This window comes from Ylistrum balloti, unplaced genomic scaffold (genome assembly GCF_031769215.1).
Source record: "Ylistrum balloti isolate Yb309-2 unplaced genomic scaffold, AGI_CSIRO_Ybal_v1 Utg369640, whole genome shotgun sequence".
Taxonomy (NCBI): domain Eukaryota; kingdom Metazoa; phylum Mollusca; class Bivalvia; order Pectinida; family Pectinidae; genus Ylistrum; species Ylistrum balloti.
In genome coordinates, this window is record NW_026781901.1 from 809,721 (window position 1) to 828,192 (window position 18,472).

At 34.7% G+C, this 18,472-nt stretch overlaps 1 protein-coding gene across 1 annotated transcript in view; it reads right to left on the reverse strand.

The window, feature by feature from the left end:
* Nucleotides 1–1,163: 1,163 nt before the first annotated feature.
* The window catches only part of LOC132554264 (signal peptide, CUB and EGF-like domain-containing protein 1), a 116,899-nt gene continuing 99,590 nt past the window's right edge, over nucleotides 1,164–18,472 (reverse strand). Inside the window, exons 7-25 of the mRNA XM_060218575.1 lie at nucleotides 17,719–17,841; nucleotides 15,357–15,476; nucleotides 12,713–12,829; nucleotides 11,827–11,943; nucleotides 11,169–11,291; nucleotides 10,378–10,494; nucleotides 9,865–9,987; nucleotides 9,149–9,355; nucleotides 8,908–9,024; nucleotides 8,230–8,382; nucleotides 7,969–8,071; nucleotides 7,565–7,668; nucleotides 7,259–7,423; nucleotides 6,861–7,028; nucleotides 6,470–6,631; nucleotides 5,605–5,802; nucleotides 4,705–4,857; nucleotides 3,448–3,527; nucleotides 1,164–2,080 (exon numbers count right to left, since the gene is read on the reverse strand). Coding sequence (XP_060074558.1) covers nucleotides 1,937–2,080; nucleotides 3,448–3,527; nucleotides 4,705–4,857; nucleotides 5,605–5,802; nucleotides 6,470–6,631; nucleotides 6,861–7,028; nucleotides 7,259–7,423; nucleotides 7,565–7,668; nucleotides 7,969–8,071; nucleotides 8,230–8,382; nucleotides 8,908–9,024; nucleotides 9,149–9,355; nucleotides 9,865–9,987; nucleotides 10,378–10,494; nucleotides 11,169–11,291; nucleotides 11,827–11,943; nucleotides 12,713–12,829; nucleotides 15,357–15,476; nucleotides 17,719–17,841 — 2,594 coding nt within the window. The 3' untranslated portion in view covers nucleotides 1,164–1,936. The remainder of the gene's footprint in view (nucleotides 2,081–3,447; nucleotides 3,528–4,704; nucleotides 4,858–5,604; nucleotides 5,803–6,469; nucleotides 6,632–6,860; nucleotides 7,029–7,258; nucleotides 7,424–7,564; nucleotides 7,669–7,968; nucleotides 8,072–8,229; nucleotides 8,383–8,907; nucleotides 9,025–9,148; nucleotides 9,356–9,864; nucleotides 9,988–10,377; nucleotides 10,495–11,168; nucleotides 11,292–11,826; nucleotides 11,944–12,712; nucleotides 12,830–15,356; nucleotides 15,477–17,718; nucleotides 17,842–18,472) is intronic.

Genomic DNA, 18,472 nt, shown 5'->3' on the forward strand with positions numbered 1-18,472 from the left:
TAAGTCGTAACTCACAATAACAATGTTTACTCTATAGGTGCATACCTTTTAAAATAGTAAATGAGCAACATAGCAATGATAAATGACACGAATATACACCAATTTGTTAACATCTGACACTGGAAGATGAACTCACAAAAGTAAATAAATTAAAACAATACAACAAATACTTTGAGTTCGATATGATATGAATAAACTAAATTAAGGAAATGTTTACAACCAGTCAAAACAACCTTACCGAGTAAGAGCACTCTCTCTTCCTCAAGTTAATTTGAAAGTTTGTTTTTTCTTAAAACGTATATAAAAACCGCTTTCAACTCTACAAATCTTACTGTTTTAAAACATTGGTCTGAAAGACAAAATCAGAAAATTATTGACAAATATATTGCAAATTTCTTGCAAAATCAGCATTTCGGTTAGAGCTAATATTTTTTTTGGATGTTTTGAATTTAGATTTTCCAAGATTAAATCAGGTTAAAGATATGACAATGATATAATTATATTTTGTTTGCGGGGAAATATTGTCCACAGTTAATTTCGCTCTCATGCAAAATAAGTCTTGTTATATTTTTGTGAAATGTGTTTTGTCTTTTGTCCATTGCTTAAACATGAAAATTAAGACCCGATAGTCCTTTCGTCCTAATTGTAAAATACATGCAAGTATTGGAAAATAATAATTTTGCCAAACCTTTCACGAATATAGCATAACGTCATTTGCACGAATTTTTATCTAAAATGGACATATATTGTTTAAATCATGTATTTCATCCAATGGTGATCGAAAGATAAAAGACTAAAGGTGAATGGAAAATTACTTCCTTTGTGATAGCAATACGTTTGTTTTCACTATTGAATGAAAAACATATTCCCAGGACATGTACTATCAATTTCGTACTATAATGTATTATGATGTGATTACGTATTGAAGACGAACATCAAACCAGTACTATCTATCTTACGTAGATGCTGTGATATCTAAAAGCATGTTTCCTCTGTTGAATATATACATATCTACCACACTGTAAACTAGTATTATGATGCGGTGTTTCAACATGAAATTAGAACATTGACAGACGGTTAATTGGTTTTACTGACCGAGTCATCAAACTTTCAGTCTTTATTACACAATTATCCTACAACACTTGTGTAAAAGCATCGTTCTACAACAGCTTTATCTGCAGTACTTATTTCATGATAAAAACGTTATTAAGTATCCTGTCCATCAATGAAAAGAGTTTCAGAGAGATGAACACCGTCATATGAGTCGAATCTCTCTGTCGGTTTCAGTGTCAAACAAAAATATGTTATTGCACATTTCCATCAGACTGCGATCAATTTCAATATTTTATTTCCCTAGTAACAATTATCATTCATTGGAATACGGTATATGAAGAATATGACGTAAATGTATTTTTTTTGGTCTACGGCATCCAATTCATACTGTACAAAGATGGCGTTTATCTTAGTTACTGGTTTACAACCCACACTTGGAAAACAACACACAAAACCATTCCTTTGTCTTACAAAGTGTGAGGTTTTGGTATATAAACATGTCTATATCTATATAATGTGTTCTATTTCGTAACCAGAGTTGAATCAACAATCGACTTAAAGACCCTTTAAAAGGAACGAGTATATACAGCATGGGTGAGAAGATCCAACGCTCAGAAGTTCAAACGAACCATCAAATCACTTTCTAACATCTCCTTTTTTAACATAAGAAATATATAAGTCTTCCGCAAGTTTGTAAGGTATAGTAAAAATGTTTTCGCACGTTATGGTTCCAAAAGTGCATCATTTTCATTTCTTTATTTCTCGTGCTATTAATAGAAGTAGTGTTTCTGACTTGCAGTTATTCCCACAGCGCTAACCTCACGCTTCTCGTAACTATAGGTGCCTTTTTCTCCATTCAAAAGATGCTGTAGTAGAGAACCAGTTATGTTCTAAGGAAACGAGTTACCTTAGATGTCAATAGCTTTATAAACGACTCTGGCATCATCGTACGAGATGCGTTGGCGTATTTGAAATAGTGATAAGGTTGTGCGATCACTTCCATTAGCACGCTGAGCATCTTCCTGTCCTGTTAACAAATAGGACAACATATATTATGTAGAAGTCTATTGAAATCAAACCTTAGACACAAATAATGTTACAATGGATTATAAAAGTGCAAGTTCTTCTGAAAAAATGCAAAATATAATATGGAAAAATACTCTCAAATGTATGTATCGTCAACCCACAATGGTCTTACGCTTGAAAATTTACATATAAATTACGAATCTACCTTACCGAAACATGCATAGTTTCCCCTGACTATCGCTTGTCCCCAATCAATCTTAAATTAAATAATTATTGTTCTCATTATGATGAATAAGATTAAATTTATATTTAGAATATTTCACAGTTAAATTGATATTTTTAATGTATACACTTTTTAATTTATATGATATATATATATTACTGATGCGTAAATTGTTACACTTCCAAAAGCAACACATATTAGTCTAAAGCAGAACTTATAGTTATTTCCTAAAAGTTAGTTTAACTCGAATTTACACTTGTTTTCCCAAAACTGGATTGATATCATGATGATGATGATGATTCTATTTTAGTGTTGCAAACAACAACATTATGATGATAAATGTTCACAATACTGTTAACCAGCTTCAATTTTGTCATTAATGAATACATATTGCAGCTGGTGCTGCCATTGTCAGAACACCAATTCCTCATATATTTTGGCTATATAAGGCAGTGACGGAACACAACTGCATATTAGATCATGCATCAATTCGACAGAATTACTTTCTGAATTTACTGAAATATAATGTTTACCAATATAGATAACTGTTGAAAAAAGATTTTTTTTGTATCTTGTAATGAACAATGTTATTTACGAACATTCATATACTAGCTGTCATATCCGTTGAAGTTGGCAACTATATTACTGCGCGAAGCAATTATTTTGGGGTATATCATCAAACAAAATTCAGCGTAATGTCAACATCAGTTTAACAAAGATTGAACAACAAAACTATTGAAGTTTTGATGGTTTCATTTGCAATCAGTGTTACAGGATAAATAGAATACATGGTTAGTGTTTTTAGATATAAGCTGCATGACTCGCCAGATGCTCGCTTCTTTTTATTTCTTTACTGTCGCCAATATACAGCTTATATCTTTTAGAAAATGACCATGTATTCTCTATATATAGCCTTCCTAACTCCGATAGGTATTGTAGGTGAAATAAAAAGAAATAACTACCTAATCGATGCTCGGTAAATTTAATGAAAGACAACAGTGTAAGTCTAACAATAACAAACATTTTAGAAATAACCTTATTTGAGCGTTTTCCGCTAAAATATTATTGTTCTTCCTTCACGAGCAGCAACAACCTTGACCTATGATGGCTGTTTTATCAATAAGATAGTTAAGTGTATAACTGACCTTCAGGATTGACTGGTGCTGATAAGAATCGTAAAGTCGACCATCTCTGACAATGTCTTCTATTAACTGCTGATAATCCTCTGCAGAAAACAAAAGAGCATTTTACATTTTCACTTGTAAAAAAAAATACATATATTTAATACATAAAGTGTCCCATGTGGAACACCCATGGAGGATAAATCTATCCCACATGACTGCACTCGGTGACCTCAGTCGGCTATCACAACTTACTCAAACCGACGAGTGGATGCTTTGTTTGCAGGTTCCGTAATGCGCGACTGTAACATCACAGTTAACATTAACTATATCAATCCTTGTCCAGTGAACACAAATAACCGTCGGAGGATCATCTATGACTCTGATTCTGAATGAACACACGCGTGACACTCGCACCATTGCAATTTTTCGCGCGCATAAACAATTGACGTTATTATAAACTGGGAAATCCCCTTTTTATCCATGACATCGTGGCAAGCCTACCCTACCTTAATAAATGATACGGAGTTAAATGTTGTTCAATACAAGTATTTCCATGTAACTATCTCTAATTAAAATATTTAATTTCCACAAAATTAATATTTCTAATTGTTATTCATATTGCGTTTGTAGTCTGTCATTTTTGCTCTCGCGGAAGAATGTAGAATTTTGGAAACGTGAATGGTGATATTCATGCGCCATTCAGACACTTGTACCGTGGGATTTTTTTTTTTTACGTCGTGGCAGAAATAACGGGGTGGGAGAAAAATAATCAACCCCTACCCTCAGAGGATGTGACAGAGAAATCTCCAACCCTCGGGGTGATTTTTTTGTAGTCTAACCCTCGGCAGAGCCTCGGGTTAGACAACAACCAAAAAAAACCCCTCGGGTTGGAGATTTCTCTATCACACCCTCAGGGTAGGGGAAGATTCTATTAATCTCACATAGTGCAGGGAAACACAACTTGCACACTCTATGACGCTAATTACAATATGTTAGCATCATCATTTTATGTAATGTAACCGTGTCGAGAACTGAAAACGTTATCAATTTCATTTCAAATTCATGGGGAAATGATGATGGTGCGATTAGTAGATTTCATGAAAACTGTCTAATTTTTACTATTTGTTTGAAGTACGTGATATAAAATGATTAATATTGTCTGACCTGATTGTTGATACAACATCCTCATATTTCTCCATTAAAACTGAAAATCATTTTACCACATAAGCAGTGCTATTATCAAGGAGAAAGATTTATTAGCGCCCTCTATATACCTACCGTTATATGTAACAAACGGAATGGAGAATCCACCCGCCGAGTTTTGTCCATCTGATTTAAACTTTATCCAAAGTCTGTGTGTCTGTGAAGTAAATGCTATCGGCTTCTCCGTGCTCTCACATGCTTCATATGTTGTGAGAGAAGACGCTTTCTCTGGAACAAAGGAGAATTTAAATATTGATACAATGGCATTGTATAAACATATATCAGTTCACTTGTTGCTAATTGCTATATTCTTTGTAATACTCGGTATTCATGTATTGGGGTTTTCGAGAAGATAATTTGATGCGCTTTCTTCTTCAGAGGGGCTTTGGTTATTTCTCGCATTTTTATATTGTATAAAGGACAACTTATTAGCACTATTCAATATGAATTAGATACAGTTAAGGCATAGAGTGGAGAAAACTGTCCCGTACAGCAATTTCCTGATGTGCAGAGAGTCTAAATTAATGAAACCTATGAGGCCTCTCAAATGCTAATTGGTCTACAAAGATGTCAAAATAAAGATGACGCCAACTAAATGCAGTTTAATGCTTAAGTGTTATGCTTAAGTGGTGACTTGATGACAGGGAAGCGGTGTAGTTCGGAGGAACATTTGGTGTTGCAGTGTTGATTTTTGAAAGGAAGAGAACGTTCGTGTGTTTGTAAGCCCCTTAATGCGTTGATTGCTTTGTATGAGCATTCTTAAGTGTTTTGTGGTTTAAATGAACATTGTGTACTACAGTTGTGACGAATACCGTGTTGTGGCGTGTTTTGTTATTGGTGAAAAGAAGCTGTATGTCACCGTTAGGATCATTGTGACTTTTATTACCGTATTCGTTCTTCATCGTGAAAATCGCAAGGTTTTTGACAAACTTTCAAAAATCAATTTTACATTTTGAATCATTATTAGACACTTACTTGACTTTCTCATAACAAGGCTATCTCCACATTGGTCTTCTCTAGGTAAAAACACTTCAGGGATAATCACAAGAATCCTCCGTTTTTTACTTGGTTTAATCCTCCAAACACACTCAATATTGTTTGGATAATTTCCGGGATAGTTAGGACTTTGTATGAACCCTTGCAACCGCCCAATCATTCCACCACAGGTAGCATCTGCAATATAGGATAGTATAGGTCATATACAACTTATACTTTTTACACTTAATTGTGAAAGGAAAATATATTTATAATGGCAAGAGGTGTGTGCTAAATTAGCGTAATAAAAGAAAGTTTGGTGATATATTCTGTATTGCTTTCAAGAATATCTGCCTGTGAATATATTGCAGCTGCTATCCAATAAATATATGTGAAGATTGTACAAAAGAAGCACAAATGAATAACATCATTTAGTACAAATTTGGATAAGATACAGTAGAGTCAAACAATGAATCAAACTTTATCACACAGGCGTTTTGTCCCAAGACTCGTCAGTGATGCCAAGAGAATAAATGTTTAACCAAGGAGGCGAATTAGAAAAATTGAAATTAATCGATAGAAATGTAAAAAGATGGGGAGGTGCACTATCCCAACAATTCAGTTGATTTTGTAATTTTCATATATCTGATGAATAACTGACAATACATACAGCAATTTTCACGAAAAATACATAAATTTATATTCAAAACTAAATATAGAAAACAAAATATAATCATCCAGATTAGAAATTTAATAGAATATTTGCAGTGATATGAAAACGAATACAGATTGTACAGCATTTTGATGTACCATTAATGACTTTGTTCTCAGAAAGAGAAGACATTAATTGTAAGACGGATTTTACCTTTGCATTCGGAACTGTTGATAGTTGCTGGCGAATCCGTTACGGTAGATCCCGGGCATGCGTAACAGAATGATTGGCCTGAATCAGGCTGATAGCTCGCAGTTGGACATTGCTGACACGTATGACTCTGGACATCATAGAAATGACCAGGAGAGCACGTCACTACAAATCAAAAAAGAAAATTCCAAGTCGAGATAGTTAGGTGCATCACTGGTCCCATCCTTCAATAAATTTCACTTTTTTTTCATATATACATAACTTTAATATTCGACAATAACATCTGTATGAATCAATACCAAGGTTACCACAAACCTCGGGAACTAAATGTCCACTAGCAGTGTACACCATTGTAAATCGCATTTGATGTGACTTTGTAAGACCTTTTTCTTACCTCTTGGAGAACATTCAGCGAACGTCCTGGCTCCATTGCTGTCAGTGGTCAATCCGCCTCCACAGGGAAAACAGGATGTGCGACCGTACTCCGGTCCGTATGTTCCCGCTTGGCATGGCGCGCACGGTTTTAGACCATCGTGTGAGAATGTCCCCGGTTCACATAATACTGAAATCACATTGTATTTATTTTAGGTGTGAGGCAATAATAAAGACCACAGTCGGTGTTTTGGCGTGGTGTGATTTTGCTTGATTTTAAATTCCATCCTGTCGTCAGTATGAAATGTATGAATTTTACAACGTTTCATAATTTTTATTCAACATGACACTAACAACATCTCGGTGTTTCACCAATGTCGCTTCATCAAAGTTTCCTAGTGCATTTATGTGAAATTTTACCTGTACATTCCATTTCAGTTTTAGCTCCTCGGATGCCCACACCCGGTATACGATTTGGACATTTTACACATGATGTCTGACCCTCCTGGTCTTGGTACGACCCTCTTGAGCAAAGAGAGCAAACAGCTAACTTCCGCTTAAAGTACGAACCAACACTACAGGCAACTACAACAGAATCAGTCTATAGTGAGTACGTATTTCAATACATGTCAGTACGTTCGTTATAAGTACAGTAACAGAATTATGTGGAACAATAGATTAATAATTAAAATGTATTATTTATGAAGTAGATCTAAATGTACTTACCACACTGGTCACCAGCCATTACTTTGCCTTCTGGACAGACATATCCTACAGTTTTTTTGTATTTGAAGGACTTTTTTACCACTACACGACCTTCGCCATCGTAGCTGAAATCATTGTTAAGTTCTCATTACAAAAAAAAACAAACAAACAAACAAGAAACAGATAAATACATATTTTATTGCCTCCGAAGAGTTAATTTACGTGTTTAGATAAAACATATATGAAGACAGGAGTTAGCTGATGAACGAACACCTAAGAATAACCTTATTATTGATTAACGACTTCAGTTGTCATGTTTCCGACTTCCGCATTTCAGATTTGAGTTGAACAAACAGAAGTTCTATCGAACGCGGTTTCGTCTGTTTCCAATGTAAAACATGAAAAGACAATTCTTATGCATTTACCTCACTACAAACTGAGATCTATTTATAAATTTCTTCATCCTCTTCAATAATTTTTTCATGCGTCTTTCAGTCCGCTTTTTTGTGCACTTAAAATCACATTTTTCTGAAATAGAAATTAGTAATGCAATCATTTTCAGGAAATGTTAAATCAAATCTTTAACTCTTGAAATTAGTAATAAAACACAGTTTTATTGAAATTTTGATGGAAGACTTCGTGCCTTGAATTACGCAAAAATCAGAGAAATAGTCATATGAATTTACTTTTTGTCTTGAGCGGCGCCACCTCTATCTCGATATCCGCAGCTACGAGCGCCCCCTTCAGGTCTTGAACCAGTCGACGTGACTTTCGGGTATCACAATCAATGTTGACAGAACTAACACTACACTTTCGGCGACAGCGATACTTTTTCAACTCTGTTTAAAAAATACGATATTATAACAGTATGAAACTAGAACGTTGAAATAATAATCAAAATCATCACATCATCCGCTTGTTTCTAATTAATTCGCTCGTGTATATTTTCACATATGTCACCAATGTAATATACACTGGAGTTTTTTATGCGCTGGTTGCTCCAGTCAGAAATCGATTGATGGCATAAATATTGTGATATTTAAAACGACGTTACATTATAAATCGAAAATGATGCAACAAAGTGGCTGCCTCTATTTCATATTGTCATCCACATTTTGAATTTGAAAATTATCCAAAAGTTATATAAAGCTCATCACGAATTTTTAATTTCTGCTCGCCAAGGCTCGCAAACATAAAATAAAATACTCGTTTAAGGAAATCTCCTAAAAAATTGAAAACTTATCTGAAATTCTACATATACATGTATATATGCGATAGAATACATACATAAGATGCTTAAACATAAATGAACATCATTAAGCTTTAAAAAAAAACAGTGTCTAGGAATATTGAAAAAATCGTACCTAACTGCGCAGTAATATTCCGTCGAACTTCCTCTCGAATACTTCGTCGGACTCGACATTTGCTGGCCACGAATAAAATTCTTGCAGACTTCCTTACAACAGGGACCTCAGCTGATTCTAATGTACAAAGCAAAAGGAATTAAATACGGTTCAAGCAGGGGTTGAATTAAAATTGACATATTTGTATTTAATGTGAAAACAAATAATTCATTGAAACGTTTGTACAACTTTGATTCCATACCTGAACACGACGATAAAGTTTGATTCAAGAGTCTATGTAACCATTCATAGCCCGTGCTTGCACCACATCTGTAGACATTCTCAGCTTTCGGGCTGGTGGAGTAAGTCCGTGGATTACATTTTACAGTGCATACTTGATCTCCATCCTGCTGGACACACGTCATGCTTGATTTGGCAGGTGTCCGCAGAGGCAGACATGTCTGGTCAGCTAAATCAGATAGGCAAAATATTGAAGAGCTATTTGTGTTTCCTTTAATTACACGTTTGGTCAATTACGTCTTGTACAGAAAAAAATAACTAAGTACTCCATTTTTAGAAGGCAGCATATTTTAACCTGTGTTTTTTTTAGGAAATGTCTGTAACATAAGTTATATTCGGTACGCTGCATCATTATATATCTCCAACCCAAAAAGATGCATGCATGATTTATCATCATAATGCTTTACTTGACATGTAACACTAATTTCAAGCACTGTCAAATCATTTATTTTCGTAGGAGATGTCTTTTCGCTTAAGGTGTAGGTACTCTAAATTCAAGAAAATATATGTCCACGAAAAAATAAAGGTTTGAAAGTTGACATGAATTATTGTACTAGCACATATTTCAATATTTACCAAGGAAATCAAAATCCAATGAAAAATGAACCCCGTGAAAAAACATGATTTTACAGTAAATGCTAAAAAAATGAACCCGACCTTATGTTCCTATATACTTACACACACAGTCCTTCCGGTTGGTGTGTAGTTTGAAGCCAGACGGGCAGTGACACATGAAACCTCCCTCAGTATTTTCACACGTGTGTTGACATCCGCCATTATTGTGAGCGCATTCGTTTGCATCTAGAAATAAAAAAAACATTATGTTATGATATACATATCATATACACAGTAAAACGACAATTAAATTAGTACCTTTTTGATGGAATTTAATACTTATTTACAACCATCATCCCATTTCATGTTGTGCCGTTTCTGAAAAGTAACGTATATTTCACATCAATGATAAGGGCACAATTACAAAACAAATGTTATATAAGTATATTTGGTGTATATCTAAAATTTTGGTTTAGTTACGTATCTTTATATAGAATCAAAAAACACGAATTCCTCTTATTTTTATCTGTATTTTCTCACATATATACCCTTAAAGTCCTTAGTTTGTTACTTTCTTACCACATTGTAATTGAGGAAGGGAATCCATCTATTATTTTTTTCAGTTAAACAAGTTACCTGCGCAATGCGTGAGTCCATATAACTGGTATCCTGATTTACACGTGCAGTGGAACGTGCCAGGAGTGTTCACACACCTTTGGTCACATGTAGTGTTTAATTCACATTCGTCTACATCTGAAACAGTGATCATTTTGATAGAGGATGAGTAGTGGTGAATGCCCTTTTACCCTAAATAGGTATGTCATCAATTGTTTTCAGCGATGTGAGATTTCCTGGCTGTGTCGAAGGAATTTTATAGTTCATAATCATGACGACACATCGACAATGCATTGGAATTTCACTAATAACTGATAAGAGAGATATAACCGTGTTTGCAAACTTAATTACGTCTTCCCTGTCATATCCTCTATCTCGCCGCCAAGTGGCTGAAAGATAATGTTACTCCATACAATATCCATTGTCTACATCAAGCTACAGTTCAGTTAAGGCCGGACTCTTTTTGTTGTTTATCCATTCATTATTTAAACATAAACCTCAGCCATTCTTTGAAACGATTACCAATATTTTAGTGTATAAGCAATGAGTCAATAAGATATTTAAAGAAAAAAATATATAGGTATATGTCCCACCATGTCATTGCTGTCTGGTTTGAATAATCATAAATATTTAGTTGTACCAATGTTAACAGCATATTTGTTTTTTAAAGCATTTTATAGTACATTGTGTGTATATCTACGTTAAATACATACACATCTACTTCAACAAGTTTGTTATTAACCCAAACGACACCATGTACCTGACCTCATCACATTTACATCAACTGTTGTACTAATTACATTTGATCTTACCTGTACAGGTGCGATGGTCCACTTGTACCTTGAAGCCTTTAGGACATACACATTCATATCCACCCTTGGTATTAACACACTTGTTACTACAACCTCCGTTGCCGATTTGACATTCGTCTATATCTGTTATACGATACATGATACATAATAAACAGTACAATTATTTCCCTGAACCAGGAAACATGACAAGTATATTTTTTTCTTTTGACTCGTTTATTGTTATCAGAATTTTTACTTCATTTCAAATATTGATTATTTGTATCTAAACTAAAATTAAAAACGGTTATCAAAGCTCAATTTCATTTCAATAAACTGTTTCAAAGGTTAACAATTAGACTGTTGTATCAGTTATACACAACGGCAAATTCTCCTCACAACGATTGTTCATAAAGATATATTATGAAAGAAACAAATAATTCATAATGGATTGTACAAGATAAGATACGTTTCTTAATACATTTATATATATATATATACATATACTTAGTATAAACTTGTTTTTTCGCCTTTTTATCTAAGTTTTAATGCGAAAATTATGTGTCTCAATTGATTTTTAATGAATCAATTTATCGCAATATTTATTTACCCTCAAAATAATTAAATTCGCAAAAAAATTCATCCCTCTTATCCGTATATAGCTGTAAGTAACCTATCTTACCTAGACACGTCCTGTCATCCTGGTGTAGTTTGAAACCACGAGGACAGGAGCACTGAGGACCAGCCTTTGTGTCTATACATTTTCTGTCACAACCGCCGTTATTTACTTCACAAGATGCTGGGAAATACAATTACTCGATAATGAACCGATCCAAAAGAACACATGGCAAGACAGCAAATGCAAATGAATTGTACGGTTAAAGTTAGAGTTTTGTCCCTTTGACCACTATTAAGTAAACAGAAATCGCATGTATCTCGGAACGAAACGCAGTTTCAAACGCTTACAGTTTGAAATATGATATAAATGTTTCCTTATGTTCAATCTAATAAGATGTCTCACCTCACATGAAACAAAGCAACATGGGAGAAATGGTTAACAAAAACATAACAAAACATAAATATTAAGATGATTTATTTGTAATAACTTTAGATGATTTATTTCTCATAACTTTAAATTATTTATTTGTAATAACTTAAGATGATGTATTTGTAATAACACCGTGTTACTAACTATCTAAGAGAGGTAATTTATTTGCTTCGGACATTATTTTTCGTTTCCTTACTTAAAACCTTATCGTTATTTATCAGAAAACTCAACCATGATCACTTTCACTCCAAGTTTGTAAGACCATCTTAAAATTTATGTTTGATCTCTAATTCTCTATGAACCTAGACAAAATAAAGTGATTTGAATTGCATGTTTTGCTGATATTGATAAGAAATAGAATTAAATTTTAAATCCTATATCATGTTAATATTACTCGTGTACATGGATGTGATGAAATACATTTGAAGATAATCCCTGATATGTTTGAAGATATCGTCACCATGTAATACATCCTTAGTTGCTATCAGTACCGCTGTCGGACAGCAGTTATAACACTTACCAATACATGTATGGTTGTCGTCCCTCAGAATGTATTTAGGAGCGCAAGAACATATCGGGCCCAGCGGGCCATCCGTACAGTTATGTTGACATCCACCATTACCTGCTGCGCACGTCTCTGCGGTAGAAAAACAGTACAATGATACCCACAGTACAACAGTCAACATGTCGCCTTAACAATCAGGCGAGTACAAATTTACCCAGAATACCACAGTCAACATGTCGCCTTAAAGCCAGATGACACATCCCTCCCCACAGTATGCCATTCCACATGCAGGCACGGTCATATGTTTAGGATTTTTTCATAGTTTTTCCTCGAGAAAATTTTGTTTATACTTGTGTACTTGAAAAATAATCTGGGGTTTGGGTTTTGAAATGGTGCGGTCGTAAGTCTCGTCTCCAATAAAACACTTTTATTATGGCACGTCAGTGAAAAGGTTGATAAAAAGCAAGAACGAAATTGCTTGGCAAAGAAACAAAGGTTTTTTAAATGTGCACGTTTACTTAGAAGTCATGACAATTAAAGTGCCTATCCCATAAACACACATTCGCAGTTTAATAGGTGCGGAGAGTTAACTTCCCACACTGGTAACAAGTGTTTAAACTACACAGGACATGAACAAGTCTATTTCAAGTACAGTACAGTAAAGACATGTAACACCAAGAAGAAGGTTCAATCAATTTACGTTAAAACGACGTGACTTATCCATTCGATGCTTGCATATGCCACATTATAACATATGACAACAACAATACGAGTTCCAGTGGTTGGTACACCTCCCAATTTAGAGTTTTATATTTTTTGATCAAGTTTTCTTTTCATCAATCTCCTACAAGGTTTCATCACTGACGAGTCCGTGAGCTAAAAAACAGCGGTCTGATACAATTTATTACTTAATTATACAGTAATTAATTATAATTTTGTGTTGAAAGGTGGTATTTATAACTGTTGTACAACCTTCAAAGCATAACACAGCAAACCAACATATCTACCAAGGAATGCATTCGTTACTTATTCAAAGAAAAACAAGATTATACATAAAACTTTGCCACAACGATGATATGTCATCAGTTAAAGTGCCCAATATATGACAATCCAACATCTGTCAATTTCCACAAATACAAAACAACAGAGGTAAGAGAAAAAAAACCACCACTGTGAAGAGATTGTTGAACAATCGAACTGTGCTGAAGAGTTGTGACATCATCAACGAAATTTCCTATAAAGAGTAAAACAAGACGAGGACACAATAATCTACATACAAAGGTATGAAGTCAAATCCACTTAAAATCACAAAACAGAAAATTCCAATGTGTGAATAAAACCATTATAGCAACACGAAATGGATAAAACAAGAAAATTTCGGCAAAAATGACTGAGTTTGAGGCGAAATACAAAGAAAGGGGAAACGTAAGAAAGTCGCCTGCTTTATCGGGAACGTCTTCAATGTAAATTTCGGTAAAAATACTAGTAGTGTTACGCTCTCAAAATAAGAACTGGTGTAGTGATACATGACCGCAGCAACATAAACGACTAAGGCACTCTCTCAAATCTCGTATCGAAAAAAAGGTGCATGACTTTTCCTTGGTTCATTAGAATTTCTCAGAGAAATCTTCAACGTTTTAAATTTGTCAACGAATAGTCGACATGTACTATGTTAATCGTAATATTTAAAGGAAACCAAATTTACATTATGACAAGAGACCCCCAATGGGCCTGCAGCGCTCACCTGGTATATAAATACCAGCCTAATAGCATGCCTCTCGGTCTTTAGTTCATAGGGAATAGTCATTTAAATGTTTTCAAAAATTTGACTCCTGTGACCTTGAACACAGGTCAAGGTTATTTCTTTTTTCATCCCTAGGAACATATCAGCCAAATATCATGCTTCGAGACCTAATAGCTTCTGAAAAGAACTAGTTGAAAGGATTTAACACATTTGGCCCCTGTTACGTTGAATATCAGTCAAGGTCATTTCTAATCGCACACTTTGTCGCGCTTCATCCTGGGAACACACCAGCCAAATATCGTGCCTCTAGCAAATCTGACCTCTGTGAACTTGAATATAAGGCAAGGTTAATTCTTTTCGCAATCTTTGTGTAGGGTTTCATCCTCGGAACATGCCAGCCAAATATTCTTCTAAGCCTTGTAGTTCATGAGAATATGTCGTTTAAAGATTTTAACAAATTTTATCCCTGTGACCTTGAATATAGGACAAGGTCATTTAATTTTTAAAACCTTTTCATGCTCTATCTTAGGAACATACCAGCCAAATATCAATACATTTGGTCCATTGGTTATTGAATTTTTAGTTATTTAAAGGAAAATGTTGCGACGGACGGACGACGGACGCCGCGCCACAGTATAAGCGCACTTGGCCCTTTGTGGTAAGTGAGCTAAAAAACCATAAGATTAATGGACTAATTGTCAATAACGCTTTTCTAAAAGAATATTTTACATTACAGCAATTGTCGATGTTCAAGTATAGAACAATAAAGAGAGGTTCCATGCAGGTGAGGAAAAACAGTGAATATGGATCCAAGCACGTTAACATTCATGGAGAATTTCACAGAAACTATTTGTGAAATACGTTTATCGATGGTTGAAGCATCGACTGACCCTAGAAAGATCGAAACCTACGTACGAATACAGTCGAGGGCATTGTTATGTAATCTGTAGCCTTCCCGACATCCACAAACCAGTTTCCCAGCAGGGGTGTGACAGAAATGTTGACACTGGAAATTCTCCTGACAGTAAGTTCCATCTGAAAAATACATAACACAAATGGAAACATCTATTTAAAACATCAGTTAAAGAATTAATATATTTCACTGAGAATCTGATTTTACCACCTTTCATACTGAAATATTAGTCGAAGACATAACTGTGTTTTTTGTAATATCTGTTTTTTTTTCCAATTACTTAAGATATAGAAATTCATCGTTATGATCAGCTACAAAAAGTGACTATGCACTAAATTTCATACAGTCGCAGGAGGTTTAGACTTAAGATTTTATCACTCTTTATGATAATATCAATCTCTGTCTCTTTTTCCCGAGTTTCTAGGCACCAAAGATGTTTATGATAAAGTGTTTGTTTTATAACCTTTTTGTAAGGAAAACGTTAAATATTTGAATAGTATTATGTAATCTTACATAATTGCATTGTTAAGACGCTTTCACAATTTACTAACCTAGTCATCAAGTACTGTATAACTTTCGTTCTTTTCGACAGAAAATGAAAACACAATTAATCAAATAAGATCTTCAGATGAAGGAATTATGCAGAGCTACTATAGTACCCGTTGCCTGTATCAACAGTATTAAGCATGACCAGATGGTTCGGTGCATACTGTATGCTACACGAACAACCGTGGTGACAGTCGTAGATAATGTTGTTACTCTCTTAAGAAAAGAACTTATTCTCGAGACACTATTTCATTATGAAAAATGCATGATAACATTAACTAAGAGTTAAAATAAGCCTATTATATAAATATATCATTGAATTCCTTCATGCTTAGTCAACTATGTTGACCGCAGACGAGATGTAGCGATCCAGGCTATTTTGGGTGTTTCGTACCCTATATTTGTACTTTGAGGTCTTGAGTTAACCTCTGTGGACTTCTATTTTCAGCATATTTACAATTATTTAGTCGAGATTGCCTAGTGAGGTGTAATACTGTAGCCCTTTATCGATGGTGAGTAACGACGGGTATGTATGTGTTAAGTCTCCAAATTAATTCGCCGTGAAATTGATTACGATCCGACACCTGTACATACGAAGTGGTACGGCCTTGGTTTAACGATACCTTTAAAATATGTCGGTTATGTACAAGTCAATCCTAATTCAAGTATGTCTTTCTTGCTTAAACACTATAACTAATGTGAAGTAATTTTCAATAAAACACGAAGTCATTACTTACATCATGCATCCAAATAGCCATACTTAGTGACCTTTACCAGACCGGTAGACTTGTACAGTATACAGAACAATCGGCATTGGATGTCTGTCCGGGTCCAGGACAGCCGGTTGTAATTATTCACATCGCCCTATTTAACCAGCCTACTTCCCTATACTCTGTGTTTTTAGCACGCATTTCAAATCAAAATTGCATTAATTTTTACTTGTATATATGTTACCTTTAAAAAGTAACATTGCATAATTTTGCAAACAAGAATACAGCCTTGTATTGGCTTTACATTTTAATCATCATGATCCCACCACATTTTCCGGCATACAGGTAAATGAAAAATATGGAACTGACGAATTCTTGAAACTGTTCTTTTATTTGAAAGTAGTCTAGTGTTTTAGAATAAGGTACGGTTTCTTTGACATAGATTTTCACAGTAGGGACACGGTAGCAGCTTTCTTCTGACTGGGAAATAGTATATTTTCTATAGCATAATAAGGTTGCTTTGGCATGAATTTTCGCAGCAGGAATACAATGCTGCAATTTTCTTTTGGTAGAAAAACAACCTATTTTCTTTGGAATAATGTCACTTTGACAGATTTTGCGCAGTAAGCACATTGGCGTAGCTTTCTTTTGATTTTGGAAATAACCTTTTTCCTTGGGAAAAGAAGGTCAGTGCGCATGGATTTCTATTGCAGGCACAATCGATGTAGCAGAAGACATATATTTTTCCTATGTAAAATACTGCCGGTGTTTATATTTTATTGGTATTGCAGCAGTTTCAAGTTCGATAATGATTTTTTTTCTGTCGTTCGTTTGGATATCATTTTGTACCCTTACAGGATCGTATTGCCTTTTTTATCTGTGAATATTGCTTCTCACCTTTCATAAGATTTCACAATAGCGACGTTTAATCGGGCGATTGCATTGACGTTCATTTAACACTATAATTGTTTTCTAATGGTTTGAACTGAACAATAAGGAAGCGAAGATTAAATAAGTCCTCTTTGTAGCTTAAATGTTCCTAGACACATTCATCAGCCAAAATATAATTCAACCTATCTACATAACACGCCTTCATATATATACTTACACTGGCAAGATCGGCCATCTGGAGCCAACGAATACCCTTGATTACACCTACATTCATAGCTCCCTAGGGTATTCACACACTGAGCTGCACATCCGCCCAGATTTTCTAAACACTCATTTTTATCTGAAATAGAATCATCAGTAGTAAAAATAAAATCAAAGTTTCTTAACTAGACATACAGTTGTAGGTACATGAATTCATATTACCGAACATCCAATGAAATGTATCAGTCATCAAACCATTGACGTCACTTTTGATGACATCACCATTGTAGTATTAAATAGCAAAGTGCGAACTCTCAAAAGGGTGTTTGTTTTATTAAAAATTAATTTAGTCACCATAGCAATGTTCATAAAAACATAGATATAATGTACCGAACCGTTGACATTCGTATCCGACATGGTTTATCAACTGACAGTAGTTTACTGTTGAAATGATTGCAATCTCACTGCACAATATGATTGCTACCTCCCTTCCTCCCAACCCGAACATATATATCCCTCCCCATTGGAAATAAAGAGCGACCACGTAGGTTTTCCCCGGGTACTCCGGTTTCCTCCCACAATAAGACCCCTTGTTTCGCAACTGTTGTAAAATGAATAAAGTTTATATAAAGAGCGATATGGATATTTCGTAGTCTAGTGTCGGCACAACCAGTCTTAACAACGAAAATTTACTGGAATCACATGTCTCGCCTTTCCCGTTTTGGATTCTTGTAAATGCCGTTGATTCAAATATAAGTCCGACATTTGTC